At 36.0% G+C, this 24,498-nt stretch overlaps 1 protein-coding gene across 3 annotated transcripts in view; it reads left to right on the top strand.

Moving 5' to 3' along the window:
- Nucleotides 1-24,498, top strand: part of LOC145693230 (P2R1A-PPP2R2A-interacting phosphatase regulator 1) — a 59,759-nt gene that overhangs the window by 16,148 nt on the left and 19,113 nt on the right. For all 3 annotated transcript variants that reach the window (XM_081769030.1, XM_081769031.1, XM_081769029.1), the window contains 2 exons: nucleotides 6,901-7,044; nucleotides 18,289-18,506. In XM_081769030.1, coding sequence (XP_081625156.1) covers nucleotides 6,901-7,044; nucleotides 18,289-18,506 — 362 coding nt within the window. The remainder of the gene's footprint in view (nucleotides 1-6,900; nucleotides 7,045-18,288; nucleotides 18,507-24,498) is intronic.

Genomic DNA, 24,498 nt, shown 5'->3' with positions numbered 1-24,498 from the left:
CTGCTCGCGACACGAATTTTGTTATTTCTCGCTACGCAATATTATGTTTCCGTTTAAAACTGGTGCATCAACATTTGGGACCCTTACAGTTTACAAGATTAATTTCTTTCGCTTTTTCAGTTGCCCATTTCCGAACATCCATGTCATGTACAGGCATGAAATCTCTTTTGGCTTCAATCCATACAGTAAGCACTGATTCTGCCAAACTTCTATTTCAAGCCCTTCAGTTCTCTTTCAATTTGTGATTCAGCATCCCAGAAACTAAGTACAGACCTATGCAGCACATGTGCTCCACAAAGTACTTTTAATGACATATTTGAATTCAGCTCGTCAAAATGAAGCGGAAACATGTATCACATTTGAGAGGCGGACCCCCCTTCCACACACACACACATAGGGATCCCTGACCCACAATTGTAGTATCTTTACGCAAATGAAGACGAATGATAACGAATGTCGACAACAATAAGTCAATTTTCAAATCAAAAGGCCGATTTTTACTACGAAAGCCGAAAATCGCAAATGGGGCACTGCCCCACTCAAATATGGGGTTCCGCCGAAAGTTGTTGTGCTGATCTTTATTCTATGAGTCCCCCTAACGATCTGCACAAACATTTTTGAAATCTGAGATTTACACTTCGGACACCCTCCTTGTAAGCCAGGACTGTATATCTGCATTGAAAAAAATGTTACTCGAATTACGCAAGATGCGTCGGAATTGCTTGTGCCAGGTGAGGCCTAACGTTGCCATGATGGAATAACAATGTTCGATTCAAAAGTGTTAAATGTTTTCGGCGAATGGCAGCTCAAAGTTTCAAGGAAATAGCACAGCACGATGCAACAGTCATTCTTTTCTCACCAATGGAAATGGACAAGCAACATGCCTTGTTAATCTAGAACACGGTACACAACTTTCCCAGCAGAGAGAACATAATTTTTCTTTCTTCTTCTTCGACCTGTGTTTCATCAGTTTTCCCTCGATGTACTGATGGAGATGTTTGAAGGATAGGCACATCAAAGTGTGGGTACCTACCTTACGTTCTTCGAAAATTAAAATGGTTGTGCACCATGCTGTAGGTTAATCGATGGGTGAACACCTAACCTCAGATGCAGTGCGGTCAGTCGAAACACTCCTGTCCTAATGAACCATATCCTACCACTTGATATTGTGCACAATCTCCACTGGGCGCCTAGGTCGTTGTTTCTCACTAAACTTTACACGTTTTGTGGCATATTTCGCGACATATCTGTGGACTCCTTTCCGCGACAAGTGCTTCTCCCCTTACATGAGTAGCATTTGCTTGCCAGAAAGACCTTTCACCCACAAGAAACGCACTGCAGTCCGCTGCTCCTTTTAATGTACATTCTTCCAGAACGACAGCATTTTCATATTGCCCTGTCACACCCTCAATGCTCGGAGATGTCACCCCTGTTTTGTGTTTTCTATAGCAGCTCGTAACTTACTTAAGACTTTCCCTTGTGTTTTAGAAAATACAAGGATAATTCAAATATTCTGTATTTGTTCTCTCTGTCTGCAGTATTGAGTTTATTTATTTTTAGGTAAAGTGAATGAAAATATAAGATGATTTGCCAAAACTCAAAGAGCGTCAGCATATATGAGCTGGTGTTTAGATTTCCAAGTAAAATTAATCATATTTCCCATTTTCTTAGAAGGTAAATCACCACGAAATTGGTCAACATTCGACACATTTGTTGTAAGATTAACCCATTAACACTCCGCAGGAAATCGGACCCAATTACGCATATGTACCAAACCAGTCTGCTTCTTGCAAACTGTACATTTTATTATATTCATATCTTATATTACCGTATCGGCTCGAATATAAGTCGCACATTTTATCCAAATTTCAACTGTGAAAACTTAGAATGCGTGTTATATTTGTGACCTTACAAAAATTGACATTTCTTCATATCGTATATGTTGAAAATGTGCTGATTTCTCATATTGAAGTAACAATAATGCAACAACAGCGTTGCAGAAACTGTCTACATTGTATTAAATAGGGACCTACCTTAATGCTGTCCAACAATAGCAATTTCGAAACTAACTTTCGGTAGTTAATAGGAAGCTACCTTTAAAGTAGGATAACACACAATTGCAACCCTTATTTTTTAATAATGATACCATGTTTTGCATTACTGTATTTATGATAAAATAAGTACTTACCTAGTTATTTTTCCCAGAATCCGGAAGTAAATGATTACTGTTATTTTCTTCTTCCCGTGGCTTATATTCAGATATCATCTTTTGTTTCCAATCCTTCAAATTTTAGGATATGCCTTATGTGCGGTGGGTGCTTATTTTCGAGCCAGTACGTACAGTATATTGTGATATGTCCATAGTTTTCTAAACATCTTTCAGAATGGAACAGTATGTATGAAGTTGGCGGTACGTGACGTTTGGGCCCCGCCGTTTGGGCACTGGACGTTTGGGCGCGAGTTAAAAAGTCGTTATGTTAGGCGCTGAGTACTAAGTTCGAATCAAGATATCACAAGGTGTCTACTGAGTGGAAGTCCTTGAATTATACTGGATTTTGTTTTACATACTAGAAATACTGGAATTTCAAAATTATAAAAACTGAATTAACAATTAAATTTTGTAAATTTAAGTTTCAACGAAAGTTAAGTGTGCTTTTTATTTGATAACTTTTCAAGCCAAATGTAAGTCGACCAGACTACATATGATTGACTGCATTACATACATAGTGAGCCTATTCCATTAAAAAACTTAAAGCAGGCCTTCTGCTGTAGTTACGCAATAAGTGTGAATGTCAAACACATTTCTAGTGGCTAAATGACCAATATATGTACACTTAACTATTATTTTTCACTTTGAAATCGTTGTTTTTTCTTTTTCTTTCGCCACTTTCTTTAATGCAGATTAAATGCTTACAATGGGACGAAAAAAATGTGTGTTAAGTTTTGATTTTTATATTGGAATGTTAATAAAAAAAAGTGATACCAGAAATACGGCATACTACAGTTCCTAAACTCAATGTGTTAGACATCCTGTATGCAAAATATGTCTTAGACACCATGTATGCAAAATATCTTTCCCTCAACTCGATTAGGATATAGGATTTTTAGATTTCTGGGCTCTCGGAATCTAAGGCCATTTAGCCCGTCACGTTTGAGGGAGCACACTATCCGGGGAAAGGGAAGGAAGAAAGGATTGGGGAAGGAAGGAAGCGGCCTGGACCTATAAATTAGGTACCACCCCGGCATTTGCCTGGTGTGAATGAAGAAAACCCAGGAAAACCTCATTCAGGGTGGCTGGCCTGAAAGAGCGTGTTACACTTTTTCGACCGAGTGCCCCCACCGGGAATCGAACCCGGGACCGATCGCACCGAAGGCGAGAGTGTTAGCGACTACGCTGCAATCTTTTATTGGTAGTTCTTTATTGGAAATAAGGAAGAGAAGAGTTTGGCAAACGTAATACGAAAGAAAACAAATTTTAATATTCATAAATATGTAATTATTAACTTTCTTTAAAAAAATACAAAAATTAAATCAATATGTTTTAATTAAGATTAAGAAAATTAACAGTTCGTCTGATTCCTTTATTTCCTAGCTTTCTTATATAATACAAAAATTAGATCAGAAGTACAAGAATCGTGAACAAGCGAAAAATCAATCCATGACGAGGTTAGGCAACAAATGCCACAAACGCATTAAACTATTTAATTTAGATGAATAAATAAGATAGAGATAGAAAATATACAGATAAATGAGGTGAGATAAAGATAGAAGTGTAGGAAATGTATATATCTTGATTGGCGCTTAGTTTTCAGTGCCTAGCTTACTTTATATGTCGTAAATTGTGATTTTTACTATGTACCTCGCGCCCAAACGTCCGGCGCCCAAACGGCAGCGCCAAAACATCCGCGCCAAAACATCCGCGCCCAAATGGCGGCGCCCAAACGTCCTGTCCCGTGAAGTTGGCCAGTGGCGTCATCTGACCTTTTAAAAAGGGTGTAAGACCACGGAAACCGTCTTTAAATCCTCCGGTCGCAAACACCTTTAATATTTACCTTTATTTCTAATCGTAATGTGTTAATCTGTCGTCAGAACTGTATTGTAGGTAATAATAATAATAAGAAGAATATGAGGGATAAATTTGGATAAGGGCGTAACTAGCAATTCTTCAATTTTTCAGGAGAGCAAAAAAACAAGCGCCCTTATCCAATTAACCAACGTATTCACACAATATTTTTGGAGACAGGCGTTTGGTACGGAGCAGAGATATTACCTTAACACCACCTAGACACATGCGGACATGCTCAAAGTTGCAGAAAATATGTATATCTCATTTTACCGGAAATAGGTCGATACGTCCTTATCCAAATTACCCCTTCATATAAGAGAAGAAACGTAAGAGAAATAGAATTATTAATTACTCCTAACATATGAAACCCAAAAAGATGACTTCTCATCATGTCATAGCTCCAAAGTAGAATTCCTGTGTGCGTTATTACAGTGTTCTGTCATATTTGAAACGATATAGTAATTGAATAAAATTAAACAAGTCACGAATTTTACAGTTTAATAAGGTTTAAAAATTTAACGAAAGGCTGTATCTTTTCAAAACATTCAAAAACTTCCTTATTTTGCTGATTGTGAGAATAACTTAATTTTTTTCATCTTCATTTCTTCACTAATATTATTACTTTGTATTAACACTTTAAATTTATTATTTAAGAGAGATATATTGACGTAATTCGCATTCGCAAATATAATCAGTGTAATTGCAGTGCAGGCGTTAATAAAGAAAAACACAGCTTTCTTACAAGGCTGGCTAGAACATTTATTATAAAAAATAAACTAGAAAAATAACGGTTTCGGAAGTATAGCACTTCCTTCCTCAGACTACACTCTACAACTGAAATCAGAAATAAAATTATATACAATGAAGAAAGGAGGTCATTAGAGCTTTCCACCAATCAGGAATCACTCCTCATTAAAAGTTCACTTTTCTTTTAAAAATATTACCTCCCCTCCGGGAGGAGTGTAACTGCCTTTCACCTGGCAAAATTGATGAGTAACAACATAACAAACAACTATGAACTGATAATAGCCGGCAACAGGTTTCTAACAATAAAATTCGTGAAAACAAGACCTTGGAAACACCTGCTTGAAATAAAGCGTAAACAAAATCAAAAATTATAAAGCTTGTGATCTTTTGAAAACATTAACAAAATGCAGAAAACCATAAATAAATAATGAAAACATGAAAAATAAGAAAATAACTAAATAAATAAATGAATGCATGTAAAAGAAAGGCTATCGGAACAGCTGAAAGGGAATGGTTACGGTGACGAGGACAGGAAAAAGAATAGGAAGAGAAGGAAGAAAAGCGAGAGAGAAGAGGAAGAGAAAGAAGAGATTGATTGATTGATTGAGTAGGGGGTTAATGGGGACGTCAGCAACGAGGCTATATGTCCCCGTCACGATAGAGAAAGAAAAGAAGAAGAAGAAAGGATGGCACGGCATTGAAAGTTCAGGAATGATCACAGAGAAGATCAGAAGAATTCTAAGGAGAGAAGGTATTAAGATTTACAGGAAGGGCGGAATGAGAATACTAGATATCATTAGAAAGAGCGTCAGCGGATTCGTGTAAAAGGGGGTTATATATGAAGTGCCGTGTGAAATGTGCGATATGGTGTATGTAGGCGAAACCAAGAAGAGGATGCAAGAACGTTTAAAGCAACATAAAGATGATATCAGATTGAAGAGAGACACTAATGCTATTTTCAAGCACGTCAGTGAAACCGGCCATGAAGTGAACCATGGTGGGAAGGAGCAACGGCAGTGGAGTATGAGTGGAGACAACTGGTTAGGAAGTGGAAAGAAGCTAAGAGGATAAAAGAGGTAGCAGATAAAGCTATGAACTGGAATAATGGTTATAGTATTAATGAAGAGTGGGAGGACATTTTGAAAAAGGAAGAACAGAGAAAGAAGAAGGGTAAAATATAAGGACACTAGAAGGTTTATTTGATTTATGTATTCTTTTATATACCTTCATTTATTTATTTAGTTATTTTCTTATTTTTCATGTTTTCATTATTTACTTATGGTTTTCTGCATTTTGTTAATGTTTTTAAAAGATCACAAGCTTTATAATTTTTGATTTTGTTTACGCTTTATTTCAAGCAGGTGTTTCCAAGGTCTTGTTTTCACGAATTTTATTGTTAGAAACCTGTTGCCGGCTATTATCAGTTCATAGTTGTTTGTTATGTTGTTACTCATCAATTTTGCCAGGTGAAAGGCAGTTACACTCCCCCCCGGAGGGGAGGTAATATTTTTAAAAGAAAAGTGAACTTTTAATGAGGAGTGATTCCTGATTGGTGGAAAGCTCTAATGACCTCCTTTCTTCATTGTATATAATTTTATTTCTGATTTCAGTTGTAGAGTGTAGTCTGAGGAAGGAAGTGCTATACTTCCGAAACCGTTATTTTTCTAGTTTATTTTTTATAATAAATATTCTAGCCAGCCTTGTAAGAAAGCCGTGTTTTTCTGTATTCAAGATGGACACAAGGCCATATTATCATAATATCCATGCAGGCGTTACTTTGGAAAGTTTGCTCTACTAAAATACAAGAATAACGTAAGTAAAATGGTTCAACTGCCTTAGGTTAACAAGGAAAAATAATCGATTCTGTAGTACAGGTGAAATCATGAGAAGGTACTGTCGATATGTTGCATAAGCGAATGTTAAAATTGTGTCTTTTTCTGTAATAAATTTGGTGTGGCTATCACATTGGAATGTGCATTTAGCTAACCTTACTCATATAGAACGTACTACTTACTTATCATTTAATCATGATAGGATTGTAATGAGATAAGTAAAAAGCGGCATTATTCTTTTTTTTTTTTTTCTAGAGTTCAACGGGTCCACGCATGACACCTAGAGTGAGTCAACTAAGACAGGAAGAATGTCTAGATGCTGTAGGGAGAGAGGCGGCGCACGAGCGGGAGTTGCATTCAGCGATGCAAATATCTCAGTCATGGGAAGATTTAACACTGGTTAGTAAGCTAATTTTGATCTTAAAGCGACTTACGAAAACTGAATGCATTGGGAGAAAAGAATGGCGTCGAGAAATCTTATCATAAACACATTTCAAGAAATCTTACCTTTGTGCATTAGAAAGGAAGGAGGTACAGGTACAACATATATTTACGAAATGTTCTTAACGTTCTCATATAAAGTGCACTGTACGTAATATTTTTAAAGGATTTTAAAAACATGGTTCAGATTTTCTTCGAAAACAAATTAATTCATTACCTGAAATTTTATTAACCTTGCATTGGGAAAACTGAAAATGCACGTTGTGAAGTGAAAGTGCTGAGGTTCTCATGTACACTGTTACTGATAATAATGTGGAAAGCATTCTACTTCCACCGCCAATATATAAAGAAAACATGTTCGAAATGAGGATTTATATACTAGCTGAAATACTCCTCTTCGCACGGGGAGGTTTCTGGGAAGTATTTGAACTCTCTTTGCTTCCTTAGGATACTCATTTCAATGAAAGTGTAATGACAAAAACCCATAGATATGATTTTGATTTTAATCAAAGTGATATAAGAACCTCTTGAGATGGACAGTAATTATGTTCCGAAATTAATTTGAAACGGGTCAGCTCTTGCCTCGTGATGCGTTCACAAACAACAGGCAACGTCGATTTCAATGTGGCGAAAATAATTATAGAAATTGCTTCCTTTAAAACAGGAGTTTTCGAAACCGGGGCACATGTCCACTTATTTTTAATGAGGAATTTGGTTACCGAGTTTCATCTTCGCAACTTGAGGGGCTCATGAGATGCTTATTTTTAATTGAAATTTTGATCCCTGCATCTTCCTTCGGATACACCCTTGCACAAAATGACTTGATATAAACTTAGCTTGAGGTAGGTACTAACTTCACAAAATTCATTTCAAACTGTTCAACCGTTTCCTGTGATGCGATCACAAACAGCACAAGTGTGATAAAAATATGTAGAAAATGCTTCCCTCCGCGTCCCTGGCCTTAAAACGGGAATTCTGGGACACATGTCCGCTCATTTTTAATGAGAAGTTTGTATACCGAGTTTTATGTTGAGGCACGTGAAATACTAAACTATCAGCATAAATTTTGACCCTCCCCCATACCTCTTTTAGAGGACGCATTCTCTAATCAAAACGACATGATAAAAGCCTAGTTCGAAGTCAAGGTGTTCCAAATTCATTTCATCCTGTTCAGCCATTTCCTCCTCATGCGATCACAAACAACAGAAAGTCGTTTTCAATGTATCGATTATATATATATATGGGTGATTCCACGAAAAAGGGAAATTTTCACTTGGAAAATTTTTGTTCCGTTGATGGTCGCCTATTTCAATGAAAATATCACATGCACTTACTACTACTAAGTACATGTTAATTAGGTGTTCAGCAGAGCTGAATCGTTATTGGTGTAGTAAATAAAAAATAATAAACTTTTCAGCACCCACGGAGTTGAGACCATAGGTCACGGAGTGGAGATTAGTTAACACGGAGTTGAAAACTGCTGTGGAGTTGAGAAACGTGATACATCTGGGTGATAAGTTTTGGTTTATAAATGATTAAGCTTATAATTTACATAAAAATTGAAATAATTTTCCAATAGTTTTTGTAAGTTAGAATTATTCTCCTTATGTTGAATAAAATTCTAACTAACTAGATGACACGTAATTTGTTATACAAAAATACTTCAGAAAATACTGCAAGCATATGAAAATATATCTAATGAAGGTTCCAAAATTGAGTGTATATATATATATATATATATATATATATATATATATATATATATAAATATATGAATATGTAACGTAAATAAGAAAAAAAGAAATACACATACACTTATCGAATATTGAAAAATTATTGCGCTTTCAATATGTTGACTATCATATGGAGAGGACAAACTTTTTACATAAGCTTACGAAACAGACGAAGTAGTCACTAAACCTGTCTATTGTCTACTTCATTTGTTTTCTGAGCTTATGTAAACCGTTTGTCTTCTCTGTGTGATCAAGTCCACACGTCGAAAGTGCAATACTTTTTCAACATTTGGTAAGTGTATTTGTACCGTATATTTGGTATATATACAAGGTGTTTCAAAACAATACACACATCGTTTGGGAGCTGATTTCTGACACCAAGATAAGACGAAAAGTATAGACAACTGGGTGCACAAATGCTTCCTTTCGGAGTTATAGGCTGCCGAAAACATGAAAAAAATGAACTTTAAAGGTCCATAGCTCCAAAACTATGAGATCTGCCGTAGTCGGGTCACGACTTCACTTAGGAACTAATATGTGCACTATCCAAAAATATGTTTCAGAATCCTGAGGTACTCACGAAGCAATTTTTATAGAGGGAGTTTGGTTACGGGCGTATAATCTGAAGTACTCACCAACTACTTCTATAAAACTTGTTGTGGAAGTACCGCAAGATTCTGAAACATGGATATTTGGATAGCGCACATACTAATTCCTAAGTGAAGTCTGACCCGACTACGGTAGGTCCCATAGTTTTATGCTATGGACCTTCACCTTCAAAGTTAATTTTTTTTTCATGTTTTCGACAGCCTATAACTGCGAAAGGAAGCATTTGTGCACCCAGATTGGTCTATACTTTTTATCTTATCTTGGTGTTAGGAATCACCTCCCAAACGTTGTCGGTATTGTTTGAAACCCCCTGTATAATGCACACTAAATAACAGTGTAAGGCACTCATCATTTCTGTTTTCTTTGGATAATTCGATGTTCTTTGTTAAGTAGCCCTCATTTTCCACTCCAATGAAGGAAATGTCTTGAGGAAACAGGGAAGGGCTGTTCTAGTCTACACAGAATGACAACTGCCAACGCTTTTTAAACGTCAGGTTTAGTAGGCCAGAAGAAATTCCTCCCGATCCGTGTCATAAAATTGACTGTCCGCATATTGCCCTCAGACTCTTCGACAATCTCTGAAAAGAAAACAATTAGTTGATCATAAGATTCAGACGTCAATAGGTTAAAAAAAGATACCATCCATCTTGACTTGACTGAAGTTTTACCTCCGGCTACCTGACAGCCCCAAATCTGAACTTCCGCGAAACACTCCTTAAATGGGCTAGGACCCTCCAGCCGGTCTTTGAGTGTGAATGACACGTGGTCAGCGTGTCGGCTCCTACGACCGTTGCGATGGTCTGCGCGATCAGGTTTCAATACATCTCTGCTCAAATGAGTTTTTTAATTGCCTTACTGTGCGAAGTAAACACCATTGATTTTTGAGCTTCCACCGGGAAACAAACCCAGAACCACGCACGAAAGGCGAGCATACCAGTCACTAGACCATAAACGAGCTTTATTTCTATCAATATATTGAAAGAACAAATATTTGGAAGAGCATGAGCATAACAAACACTACAGGATTATCAACTCCGTGACTTGTCTCAACACCGTGGATTCCTTAGTTTTCAGATGGACATGGAGTTGAGAAAATCGAATATAATTTATTTTTAGCGGCCTACTTTTTAACCAGTACATGTGAGTAATTGTGTACGAATTTTCTACGTTAAGGCGTAGGTTCCTCAAGGGAAAGAAGGTATATACCATACAAATACATTCAGTAATAAATACCATGGTGTTGAGAATCAATTAATATACGCACCTGTTTTCCACACACAAAAATATTTTTCCTATAGCTTTTAACACATGCACACAACTTTTTCTGTTCTTCAGTCAAACATGTCTGCCTTGTCTTCTTGTGGGTGTTGCCGATGTGGACGACCATGCTATCTGTTGAGAGCAATGATAATTTTTTCTATTGCCATGGAGTTGAGACGAAATAGAGGTGACAGAAACGAAGCATAGTCAAGGTTTCCAAAATAATCGTTATAAAGATTTACTTTCCACAAAACCGAAACATTGAAGTGTTCTCTTCCATTTAATTACCATTAAATGATGTTTGATTTGCGACTTCAGTTGTAATTTATTGATTAAAATCAGTCAACTGTAGTCTGTGACAGCCCACGGTGTTGAGAAATTGGGTAATAATTAATTTTTTACGTATGTTTCGTGTTATATTTGCAAACTGTTATACATGGCATACCTACTTTGTGACGGTTACTACCAAACAAAATAAAAATGAGGTGATTCTTTCTAGTAGTAGTTTGAAGAAATGCCCGTGACAGAAAATTTCCCTTTTTCGTGGATTCACCCATATATATATATATATATATATAGAGAGAGAGAGAGAGAGAGAGAGAGAGAGATGTATATTCCCATTCCCTTTAAAACGGGAATTTTCAAACGAAACACTGGGATACGTGTCCGTTTCTTTTTAATGAGGAGTTTATATACCGATTTTCATCTGCCTGATTTGATGGACTCGTGAACTTGCATAAATTGCGATCTCCTTAGGATATGGATTTTAATCATCATAACATGATTAAACCCCAGTTCGAGTACTAATTCCTTTCAAATGATGCAGCCATGTTCCCGTGATTCGGTCACACACATCAGTTTGATTTTTATATATTAGATACATAAAATCTCAGGATAATCAAATGCAACAGTCTCGATTTCTTTTTTTTTCACTTCCTGGGATGGTTGAAGCCAGTTCAAACATTCGATGGAGTCAAATTCTGGCAACCAAAGAATTGTAGAGCACGAATGGCAAGTGAATAAAATAGACCTTATATATTGTAGTGTTCGCCAAGTAAAGGGTACAAATGAATGAATTGAGTTGCGGGATGAGACATATTGCGACTGATGGAGGATGTGAATATATGTGTATGTGCCAAGTTATAGCAGCTGAGCGCCATAAGAAACTGAGAGAGAGGGGGGTCAAAGTTGGTGGGAGAGGGGCTATGCTACCTTATTGAAATACATCAAATAAACTGTTGAATCGTGAAAATCGTGAAAGATAGACAATGCAAATGGTAATAGTTTCACATATTGGCTAAAGAAGAATGGGCAGAGTAGATCACGAACCTTCGCCGCCATATTGAAATCCGCCATTTTGAAATTTGTGATATTTTTAGAAATGGAAAGATAGTCTGTGATACATCAATTAGGTCCAGCATGTTCTCAAAAAGTCAATTATAAACTTTAGTGATTGTTATCAGTACTTAATTTGAAGATTTAGGATCATTTTCATAGTTATATACGAAAATCTAGGAGACTGATACTCGTATGTTGAAAGTTTGGATTATCATGAAAACATATGTAAGTTAAACATATCTACAAACCAAGAAAACTAACAGTGAGATTTGATATCCAAGTTGTATATTTTTACATTATTATTATCACATTTCACTGTTGAATATCAAATTTCACTGTTTTCGTGGCTTGTAGATATGTTTAACTTACATGTATTTTCATGATAATCCAAATTTTCAACATACGAGTATTAGTCTCGTACATTTTCATATATAAGTATGAAGATGATCCTAAATCGCCCAAATAAGTACAGATAACTATCACTAAAGTGCATAATTGACTTTTTAAAAACATGCAGACCCTAACTGATATATCACGTAACTACCTTTCCATTTCAAAAAATATCAGAGATTTCAAAACGGCGGATTTCAATATGGCAGCGAAGGTTCGTGATCTATTCTGCCCATTCTTCTTTTGAAACTATTACCATTTGCATTGTCTATCTTTCACTATTTTTACGATTCAACAGTTTATTTGATGTAAGTGACTAATTTTCTTGATCTAATTCTAAAATAAACTTATTTAATTTTATGATTAGCAGTCCAATCTAATTTAAACTGCACTTCTTGTCAGTCAGGTATTTACCAAAGGTGTATATTAATGTACAATTCCACTTTTTAATTCTCTAAATGAAAATTTCAAGTATTTTATAGATCTAATTAAGTTCAATAATATATCAGTTTTATAACAGAAAAAAATATGCCACACACACACACACACACACACTGTGTAATACACTTATTTCTAAACTACTCTATGAGTGTAGCAAATATTGAAGCGATACTCACCAAATCTCCATGTTAATTCATTTGCTTGTTGGAATTGTACACAATCGAAGGTGGACAAAACTGTTTCACTTTTACCAAATACTATACACTCTTCATTCATCCTTCTTCACTTAAGCATTTAATAGAAACGTTATTCGCGTTGTTAAGAATCTTTAAATCCTTATTTAAAGAAATCGATATTTAAACAAAGATTATTATAACAAAATTTACTTTTCCTGTCATTTTAAAGAACACTGTTATTAGTAACGTTACTTTCGTTTTTTACCTAGAGCAAAACTAGACAGATCAAAAATAAACGAAAAAGAAATGAAGTTACATCTTGCTTGATAAACCCGCAACTACTTTTAGCATTACGTGGCCAAACCCCAGTTTTATCGCTCGCAAACCACAAGACACGTGTTCTTCATTTTATATATGCAAACTGTAGAAGGTTGATTTAAATAGCCTTTATTTAGGTTATTTTTGAATGCTTATGTTATTGATTTTCAACATTTAACACTCTCCTTTGGTGAATATCAAAGGCACAATTTACGGTAAATGCAACATAACCATTTAACTTTCCACAAAATGAAGAGAATTTAGGTATTTTATTTGTATAAGATGATGAGCTGAGTTGCTTACAGAAACCAAACAACACCCTTAATTTTTAAGCATCTGTTGTAAGCAATTTTAAGAATACAAAACTCGTTATTTTAACACTAGGAGAACGGATATTTCGTTATACCTAGAAAGACGGTATGAGTCAAAATGACTCGCGAAACTAAGTGCTCCTTTTTAGGTATATAATGATAGTATGCAAGGTGCTATAACTACTACTACTGTTGCTGCTTCTGATACTACACTATTACTATATCATTAATTCTACTATTGTTGCTGCTTCTGATACTACACTATTACTATACCATTACTACTATCACTATTAGCAACGCGAATTTCAACTACTTCTGCTTGTAAATGTTTGTTTTAATTGATTTGTAATTAGTAATATGAATAAGTTACTACTATTACTACTATAGTATTTTACTACTACTACTACTAATACAATAATGAGCTAAAATCATCTGGTTGCTGAGTACTAAGCACTAATACATGATTACTCTTTTTATATTGGTAACCTGTGAGAGTGTGGCCAAATTGATTTTTGTACACCACTGTACTGTACAACTCCATTTTCAGACATCTGTGTTTGGTAGACGTTGGTAGGTCTCTGTGATTTTTTCTAATTGTTAGAACAATACTAATGTCTTCTTTCCTCAATTTTTCGGCAAGAGATACTGATATAAAATAATGGTCGCATGGGTTCAATGTGGCTCAAAACTACATATTCCGAAAGCAATTGACCTTGGGCCGTATCTCATCTTTCCCAAGGTAAGGAAAACCATTGAGACAATACTTACTTTTTACATCGACAAATAATCAGTACTTTATTCCAAATTTATCAGATTTTCCTGCCATGTATTGTATGAAACGAGACGTGCATTTTGTAGGATATAACTGTTTATCACATCTGACACTTTCGGAAGTTTTGTAACATTTCTGCGAATTTGCTACAAATAAATCCCAAGTGGGGGATGCCAATACAAACTTATCTTTTAGAAGTCTCTCACGTCTTTCGGCCCTAATATTAAACTCAAAAAATTCATAACTTCGAACATTCTATCTCTGGACATTGTCTTTCGAAAATTTCTAGAGCTCACTTTGTAAACCAGCAGCTTTTTATTGGCATGTCTCGTAAGCTATAATAATAATAATAATAATAATAATAATAATAATAATAATAATAATAATAATAAAACTAGCGTATAACAGTGCAAAAAATGATAACAGTTAGAAACTGTCTAATTGCTAATTTCTTCTCGAGCCTTAGCCTCAGTACACCGTTTTGTTACAGACAGGAACTAATCATTTACAATCAAACTGAAAGCACTAAAATGCGAGTTTTTAATAATGTTTTGAACAGCATGCTGTGTGGGGCCTTCTGCTATTCGTGGAATATTTTGAGATGCTCGTCTACCTGGTACAGGTCAAGATGAATCTAGGATCTCCCTTTTAATCCCATCTGAAGCAATCTCCAAATTAGGCCCAGAGCCTGCTGATTGTCTCTCATAATTATATTGATCTTCGTTACTTAATCCTTCACTTTCTTCGTCATATATTTCGTTCCCATCATTGAACGATGTATGTGATACAGCATGCATCTCTTCGCCTGATTCGAAGTGCACATCATCATCTTCACTCTCAGGTCCTTCCTTTCCACTACCTGGCACATTTAGAGGCAGTTGCAGTTCTCGTAATACATCTTCTTCAGTACACAACAATTCTTGAGCCATTATCTCGACACAACTTCACACGAAGGACGGAATTTGTACTAATGTAGAAACAGAAACACTGACCTTGTTTTGCGGAATAGCTTTTTAGACTGCGCAATGACAAGAAAAATTTGATGAAAACAAAGAAAGTACAATGAAATCAAAAAGGTCGACAAATAAAGAAAGCGACTTTTTGAAATATATATCGCATTTACAAAACTATTATTTGTATCAGCACTCAGAATTCATATATATCCCTAAAAGTATGTATATTTGTGCCTGGCTATGCATGTACCATAGAGAGTTCAAGATATGACAAACTTGAAAAATTACAACATGGAATGCTTCGTTCTTTGCCTAATAATAATAATAATAATAATAATAAAGCAAGTAGACGTTGTGCTATCAAAGCTTTACACTAGTAAACCTTTTAGTTCGAATAATTGAAAATGTTAATCAAAACCTCATATTCTAGTAATAATGAGCCAAAATGACTCTCACCGTCCTTCTAAGGTGTATATAGAAATATCTCGAGAACTAATCATTCAATCGTTTTTAAAATACAGATATGGCATACTGAGAAAATATGTGATAAAATCAGAAAAGGTCGAAGGAACCGAGTGAAAAACAATTAAAATATTTGCGATTTAAAAAGTGAAATGAGTCATTTTGACTCATGTCGTCGTTCTAGTGTTAAAATTTACATTTAACGAGTCTATTTAAGAAACATAATTATCCCGGTTTTAAGAAAGAAAAAAAAAAAAATCATTGTTTCTATACGAATTATAGCTCTTACTTAACCCTTTTACGTTATCGCCATTTAACACACCTTTTTATAACAGAACGTACTTAACAAAAGCACTTTATACTTTTTTATATTTAATTTAAAGGTGCTCTTATACTCAATGCTGCAATACGATTTCGTAACGCATGGCAAGACCTTCCCTTTGGCCAGCTTGGTTAATTTCCATTTCAACTTTCAGGCTGAATTTACAGGTCGCACGTTAAGGTAAAATATTCCCATGATTAAACCTTCATGTTGGTTGCATTGTCTTGTTGAACATTCACGTTGTACAAGATTGGACTTCCCCGTTGATTGGTCGCTTCTTATTGATGGCGCTCACCGGCACGCTCCACCAAGTAAGCTAACGAAGGTGATAACATCGCTCTCTCATACGACTTAATCCCGTCATCTCGAGGAAAGCATGTACCTAAATTTTGAAACGGATTTTTTCCCATGACTAAATAATGCTTATACCAATAACTTCCTTTTACTTATGATATCACATGTCAGTGTGACAATAGAAGACACTCGAAAATTAGCGAGGTTTGTATTGTTTTAAATATGTGTGTCGTTACTTCCATATTCCTTGATACAATTTGCTGTTTCAAAAATCTTGGAACGAGTGTATCAATTTAAATGTAATTTCTGAGAAATTACATGTAGTCTTAAGAGTACGTTTCTCTACAGATAGTTATGAAATTGATGGAAACCCTTGGAATTAGAAACAATCAATGTATGGGTTGGCAACGGTTAGGCGGCGATCATAGCTCCAAGTGTTGGTGGTTCCATATAGGGCAAACTCCTTAATATGTGAGGAGTAGTAGAACGGCAGTGTGCAGTGATCTGAACATACGGTGATAGTGTCAAAAATGGGCGACTTTTCTGATTTCCAAAGAAGTTAAAATGTTGGCACTTTGTTATGTGGCAAGTGTGTTGGGTGTGTCGCGAGAGACTGGCTCTGAGGTGATGATGACCTACAAAACTCACGGCAAAACTACATCGGCGAAGAGGAATAATGGTAGAAAGAAAACCCTCACTGGCAGCTCCCACCTATCATTAAAGCGGATTGACACTCAGAACTGTCTTGCGACTGCAGTGCAGGTATCGAATAACGCAAGAAGCACATCCAACAGCTTGTGTCAACAATCACAATTTGGCACGAACATAACATGAATATACGGGTTCGGGTTGTAGGGACGAAAACGATGATAACGGACCATTGTGTTTTGCCATGAATTCAATGATGCTGCGAACAGTTAACATGGACCGTCAATGAGTGAACGTGTGATCTGATGGGATTAGTCATCGTTCGTCTTATTTCAAACTACAGGCCGTGTTTATGTCAGTGACGTCCAAAGAATTGTATGATCTGTAGTGTCTCCGCCCAGCCGTGAAACATGACGATGGTTCTGTGATGCTCTGAGCCGAAAACATGGTTTTCAGTAGGTTCTTTGCCGATGCTTATCGATTCACGTCATTGTCCATGTTTATGTCGCTATTTTAGGGGACCTTGTGTATGTGCATCCATATGTTGTTTCTGGGCAATAGCGCCATATTCTAAGACGATAATATATCCATTCACACCGCTGGAGCTGGTATGGTGTTGTTAGAGGAACATTGGAGTGAAGGTCTCCTCCACTGGTCCGCGCAATCCCCAGACTTGAAGATAATTAAACGTCTGTGGTTCGAAGACACGAATCCGACGTATATTTGCGTCTCCATCCTCTTATGGAACAGAATGCACTGTGATGCACTGCACGCGGAATAATGTAATTTTCCAGTTGCATTCATTCACTACTTCCATAAAGCCATTCCACGTCATCAGAAGTGTTCTGAGGGCGAAAGGTGGTCCAACCATATTAATCATGCACTTGTTTCAGGTAATTCTATTAAATTGATAAGTCTCTGTCATAGTCCAGTGTATTGAAATATGGAGAAATACTTATCCATCGTTAGAAATCTTGTGTTTTTGGGGCAAAACATCACGCATTGAATCCAATGCTTCCCTTATTATCATCTTTATCATCCATCCAGAAATATATTAAATCATTTGCTTGCATCTTCTGTCATCTTAGCCTAATTCCGCGTAATCACAGAGTACTTGTTTGAGCTTGGTAGTTAATTCATATTTGAAGAAGGTTAATTTCTCCTTTCATTTCCAGACTGATATGGAAGGAAAAAACGATGGAAGAAGGATGCCACGAAGCGTGCTTGATCCATTGCATCTTCACCTTCCAGCTTGTCCTCCTCAGTGTTCCTCCCCGTCGCCAACTAGGAGTTTAAGTGGTGGAGTTGGTAGGCAGTGCTATTCTCCAAGTATGCAGATGACTGTGAAGAGTAACCTGTCACCAAGTCCCACACGAAAGGCTTTCACAACACGGTAAGTTTTTTGCCGTATATCCTAAACTATTTTCACTGTTATATCATTGATTTTCACACGGTGTCTGTAGTATAAAATCATTGCCTCAGAAATTATAAAAATCCACGAAGTGGGTTTACAAACTGATAATTTTAAATGTAAAAAAAAAAAAAAAAAAAAAAAAAAAAAAAAAAAAAAAAAAAAAATTATAAACAGTAGGAAGGTTTGTCAATGGGTAGGCAATTATTCCCATTGTTAGCAAATATTTTCATGAACCATCTGGAATTAATAATTTTGCACAAAGAGGAATATAAATTGATCAAATATTTTCGTCAAATAATGACGCACTAATTATTTATAGAATAGAAGAACAGTTACAACTCCTCCTTACTGAACTTTAACACAAATGCATTCTAACCTATTTTGATAAGAATAATTTGCCTATAATGTGCCCTGGGAATCGGTAAAGATTGTTCGATTCCTAGTGGGATTTTGACAACCAATCCTGTTGCTTTCAGCAGCTAGACCATAACGAAGAGCTGCTTCACTATTATTTTTTACATTTCCTTCTCCCATAGAAAACACTAAAATCCGTAACAAGTTATTGAAATGTTAGAGATCATCACACATTTAATTCACAACTTAGCGGTACCAGCATAAAAACAAACGAAGATGTTATTCTGTACACATGTTTCATACAACTTAAATGGTTTCACTTCACTTCACTTCAGTTGAAGGCAACGGGATTGACTGCGTAAATCATATAATAAGATTATAACATTCCTTTTTAGGGTTCCTAGGGCGCATTATAAGTTAATCCTCCGTTCTAAGTATAACAAAATTAATCTAAAATTATAGTTTGAAAATAGAAATAGTCTTAATTATTACTTTTTTTTTCAGTAGAAATAAGTTTAGGTTTCCTGTTTACGAAAAGGTTACTACTAGTAACATTTATACCTATAGAAAAAATCTACGCCTTACAATTTAATAAAACACAGTGTTTGGTTAGCTTTTTTTAAAATTTTATTTATTTACCGTTTCAATGATTATGATATTGGCACGTGAAAATAAGATCTAAGGAAGTTAATTAAGGATAAAGATTCAGGAAGGATTTCTTTGCTTCCCATGTAAAGAAACTATTCAAAGAGTAAAATTTCAGTTGGAACATAAAACATTCAATTAACAGAAAAAAAAACGTTTATTGATTAAAATGTTACATTCAGTAAATTCACAGTTCACATATTGGAATTCACAATGGGGTGAATCCCTTAACCCTTTGGGGATCCTATGGTACAATTTTGTACCATACGCGTTTTTCATGGTACATTGCGTTATTTCTCTTCTATTTGAGCTTTTTCGTCTTTTTTTTTTTTTTTTTTTTTTTTTTTTTTTCAAGTCCAGAGGCCTTGTAGAAGACATTACGTATGGTTTCAGACCGCCCTGCGTCCAGATATAGGAGGTGATGACGTCATAAGTCAAAAATTTCTTTTCTCATTTTCTAAGCCTATGTTCAATATTTTTTGGCGGGCTTATTTTTCTACGTAGAAGATTGAAATTTTGCACAAGCATTTAGTCCACCAAGTAGTATTTACCAGATTTTTTGTTCCGATGTCAGTGCTAAAATGGGGGGAACCAGAGGGGCAAAGGGGTGAAAAAAGGGATATTTTTACCCCCAAAATCCCGTTTCTCGTCATTTACCCCCCTCACATACATGATGGGGACACGTGAGCCATACCGTCTGAAAGGCAGTTCCATTCTGAAGAGAATGACTGTCGAATCATTGTCCTAGGGTAATTAGGGACGTCTCAGGGATTTTTTGAAAAATATACTTCTATATAGGGGAAAATGGGACATGGTGGGTATTTTTTTTTTTTGGCGGGCTTACTTTTGCACCTAGAAGATTGAAATTGTGCACAAACATTCAGCCTACCTAGTAGTATTTATCAGATTTTTTTCAGATCTCTGCGTTAAAACAGGGGGTCCAGAGGGGGGGGGGAAACCTGAAAAAAGGGATTTTTAGACCAAAAATCCCGTTTTTCAGGATTTTTCCCGCCTCACATACATGATGGAGACACGTGAGTCATACCGTCTTAAAGGCAGTTCTATTCTGAAGAGAATGACGGTCGAATTATTATTCTAGGGTAATTAGGGACGTCTCAGTGAATTTTTTTCAAAATATACTTCTGCATAGGGTAACATGGGGAAATTTCTGATTTTTTTTTTCTAGCGGGCTTATTTTTGCACCTAGAAGATTGAAATTGTGCACAAACATTCAGTCCACCGAGTAGTATTTAACAGATTTTCTTTCAGATTTCTGCGTTAAAACAGCGTGGTCCAGAGGGGCTAAAAGTTGAAAAAAGGGAAATTTAGACCAAAAAATCCCTTTTTTCTGCAATTTCCCGCCTTAGATACATGATGAGACATGTGAATGGTACCGCCTGAAAGGCAGTTCAATTCAGAAAAGAATATGGGCGACACATGACCCTAGGGTAATTAGGGATGTCTCAGGAATTTTTTTTCCTGAGATCATAGTGTGTTGTGGTAATTTGGGGCATGGTGGGAAATTTTGATAAAATTTCTCCCTCCCTTACTATTCAAGATAGAAACTTGAAATTTGGCACACACATTCAGTATACCAAGTACTATTTATCAGATTTTTTGGAGGTCTCTACGTTGACACAGGGGGGGTCCAGGGGGGGGGGGAAGTTCGAGAAAAAAATTTTCCTCCGAAACTTTCACTTTGACATTTTTTTCCCGCTTCTGGTATATGGTATGAGCATGCAAGTGGTACCACTTGAAAGCCAGCTCTATTCTGAAGAGAATGAGGTATGAACCATGATCCTAGGATAAATAGTGACGATACAGTAGCTGCTTGACTGAAAGTCTAAAAAATAGCCCAAAAAACCGGGATCCGGAAAGGGATAATATGGGTCCCTGTCACCACGTTATGCCGTGTCCTTAGGTTGCGGATCGACAAGAAGGCCTCTAGATATAGAGGCTAGCTGCGAATGTACTGAATAAACAATCACAGACTGATGACAAGGGGTGGCCGGCGTGAGACTAACAATCTCATTCTGGTAAAAAGGCGCCTGTTCAGAAACATTCACAGAAATCTCGGAGCAGGAATGATAACTTGGCACGACCTCAGCAAAATAACATGGACTTTAGATTTGGAACATGGAATATTAGAAGTTTTTATAGGTCTTAAAATCCGTAACGAGTGAGTTACAGAAAGACAGATGGACCTAATAGAGGTTCAGCAAGTTAGGTGGGAAAAAATGGAACGGTGGTCCGTAAATTTTACGTTCTTTTACGGGTAAGGTAATAAAAGTCACCAATTAGGAACATAGTTTTTCGTTCATAAATGGATAATATCAGCAATTACATGGGTTGAATTTGTTAATGATAGACCTTTCGTTACTCTTAATGGTCGGTGGTGTGATATTATTGTTTTAAATGTACATGCCCCAGCAGAAGATAAGGACAATACAGAAGACAATTTTTTTTAAATTTATTTTTTTTAACGAAGAAGAATAACAGATATTTGACCAAATCTCGCGATACCATATGAAAATTCTATTAGGGGATTTCAATGCAAAGATAGGACGAGAGGAAATTTTCAAACTTATTATAGGGAATGAAAGTCTGCATAAGTAATGACAGTGGTGTTACACTCGTGAACTTTGCAACATCGAAAGCTTATCGTAAAAGAATACAAAATTCCCATATCGCGACGTATCTAGACGGAAAAACACACAATCAAATTGATTACGTTTTGGTAGAAGAAAACAGATCGTTTAAAGGAGCTGACTGTGTCACTGATCACTATCTGGTAACAGCGAAAATAACAGAGAGAGATTTTCGTTGAATAAAGGAGATGTTCAGTGAAAATAGAGAGATTTAATTTAAAGAAATTAGATGAGAGGTAGGTGAGAGAGGAATGTCAGATAGAAGTTTCGAATAGATTCTCGGTTTTATAAGGTTCGGAGTGTAGTAGTGTTGAAGATACTAGGGTTGAAATTAGAGATAGCATTAAAATTTCAGCAAAAGAAAATTGGGACATGCGGAAATACGTAGGAACAAACCATGTTTCGACCAGGAATGCACCAAACTAGCAGAGAAGAGAAAATAGGCAAAATTGCATTGGCTGCAGAATCCGAACGAAATAACTACACAAAATTCCGTACACATATGCGGGAAATTTCCAAAACTTTTAGAACAAAGAAACGCTTTTGAAAGCTAAATTAAGGAACTTAAAGATAATAGTAAAAACAAAATATTCAGAACATGATAAGAACATCAACGCATTTAAGAAAGGCTATCAACTTCCCGCTTATATATTAAAGAAAGCCGACAAAACAGTTCCCATTGATACACATTGCATTTTAAGTAGATGGAAAGATTTCCTTGACGATTTGCTTAACACGCAGCCAAAAACTAAGGTACGTGGAGAAAAGGAAGTGCACACAGCAAAACCATATATTCCAGAGCGTAACCCCGAATATAAGTAGAATCGCTAAAAATAAATTAAAGAAACACGAATATCCGGGTGTAGATGAAATTCCGGCTGAGTTAATTTTAGCTGGAGGGGAAAAATTGTGAAACAAAATACACAAACTCATTCTCCTTATTTGGGACGAGGAGGAATTGCCACAAGAGTGAAAAGAAATAATCATTATTCCATTCATAAGAAAGGCAGCAAAACTGATTATAATAATTAGTGAGGCATTTGTATTCTGTCAACATCCTATAAAATCCTCTCAAACATTCTATTAGCAAGATTGATACCGTACACAGATTAAATTATTGGAGACTATCAGTGCGGATTTAGACGAAATTGATCAGCTATCGACCAGATATTTACTATTCGATAAATACTCGAAAAGAAATGGGAATAATGATACAGCGGTACATCAATTATTTATTGATTTTAGGAAGGCTTACGACTCAGTTAGGAGAGAAATATTGTACAATATTCTTATTGAATTTGGAATACCGAAACAGCTAGTTAGATTAATTAAGATATATTTAAATGAATCCCAAAGTAAATTCGCGTAGGAAAATTCTTGTCCACGAGCTTTTAAGTCGAGAATGTCCTGAAAGAAGGAGATGTGTTGTCGCCATTCTTATTCATCTTTGTCCTGGAGTATGCTATGAAGAAAATCGTAGATAGTAACCAGGGCCTAGAGCTGAATTCTGTTCAGCAGGTTATGGCGTATGCTGATGATGTAAATTTAATAGGAACAATAGAAAGGATTTGATAATTTAATAGGATAGAAGAACAATAGAAAGAAATGCAGAGGTCTTATTAAACGCTTGCAGGGACATAAGTTTAGAAGTAAATACAGAGAAAACTAAATATATAGAAGTTCGTCGGGATAGTAATACTGCAAACTATGGGTGCGTTGAAATACCAAATAATACTTTCGACAAAGTATATACTTTCAAATATCTAGGATCAATATTAACAGACCAAAACCATATTCATTAAGAAATAAAATGTCGACTAAAAGCAGGGAATTCGTGTTGTTATTCAGTTCAAAATCTTTTGTCGTCATGAATTCTGTCAAGGAATTTGAAGCTTAAAATATATAAAACGATAATCATGCCTGTTGTTCTGAATAGTTGCGAACGTGGTTGTTTACTCTGAGGGAAGAACGTAGACTGAATGTATTTGAGAACAAGATCTCGAGACAAATATTCGGACCCAAGAGGCACGGGAATGGGGAATTGAGGGAACTTCATAACGAGGAACTACATAATTTATACTGTTACCAAACATTGCTAGGGTCATCAAATCTAGGAGGGTCAGCTGGGCAGGTCAAGTAGCCAGAATGGAAGAAAATACGAACGCTTTCAAAGTTTTAACTGGAAGTCCAATCGGAAAACGACCATTAGGAAGATGTAGGCGCAGATGGGAGGACAATATTAAGATGGATCTCGCAGAAATAAGAATTCTACTGGATCCAGTTGGCTAAGGACAAAAGTCATCGTTTTCCGATTGGACTTCCAA

Source organism: Thermobia domestica, chromosome 8 (assembly GCF_964235325.1).
Source record: "Thermobia domestica chromosome 8, izTheDome1.hap1.1, whole genome shotgun sequence".
Lineage (NCBI taxonomy): Eukaryota > Metazoa > Arthropoda > Insecta > Zygentoma > Lepismatidae > Thermobia > Thermobia domestica.
The sequence above is the reverse complement of the archived record's forward strand: the minus strand, read 5'-3'. Positions and strand labels throughout refer to the sequence as shown.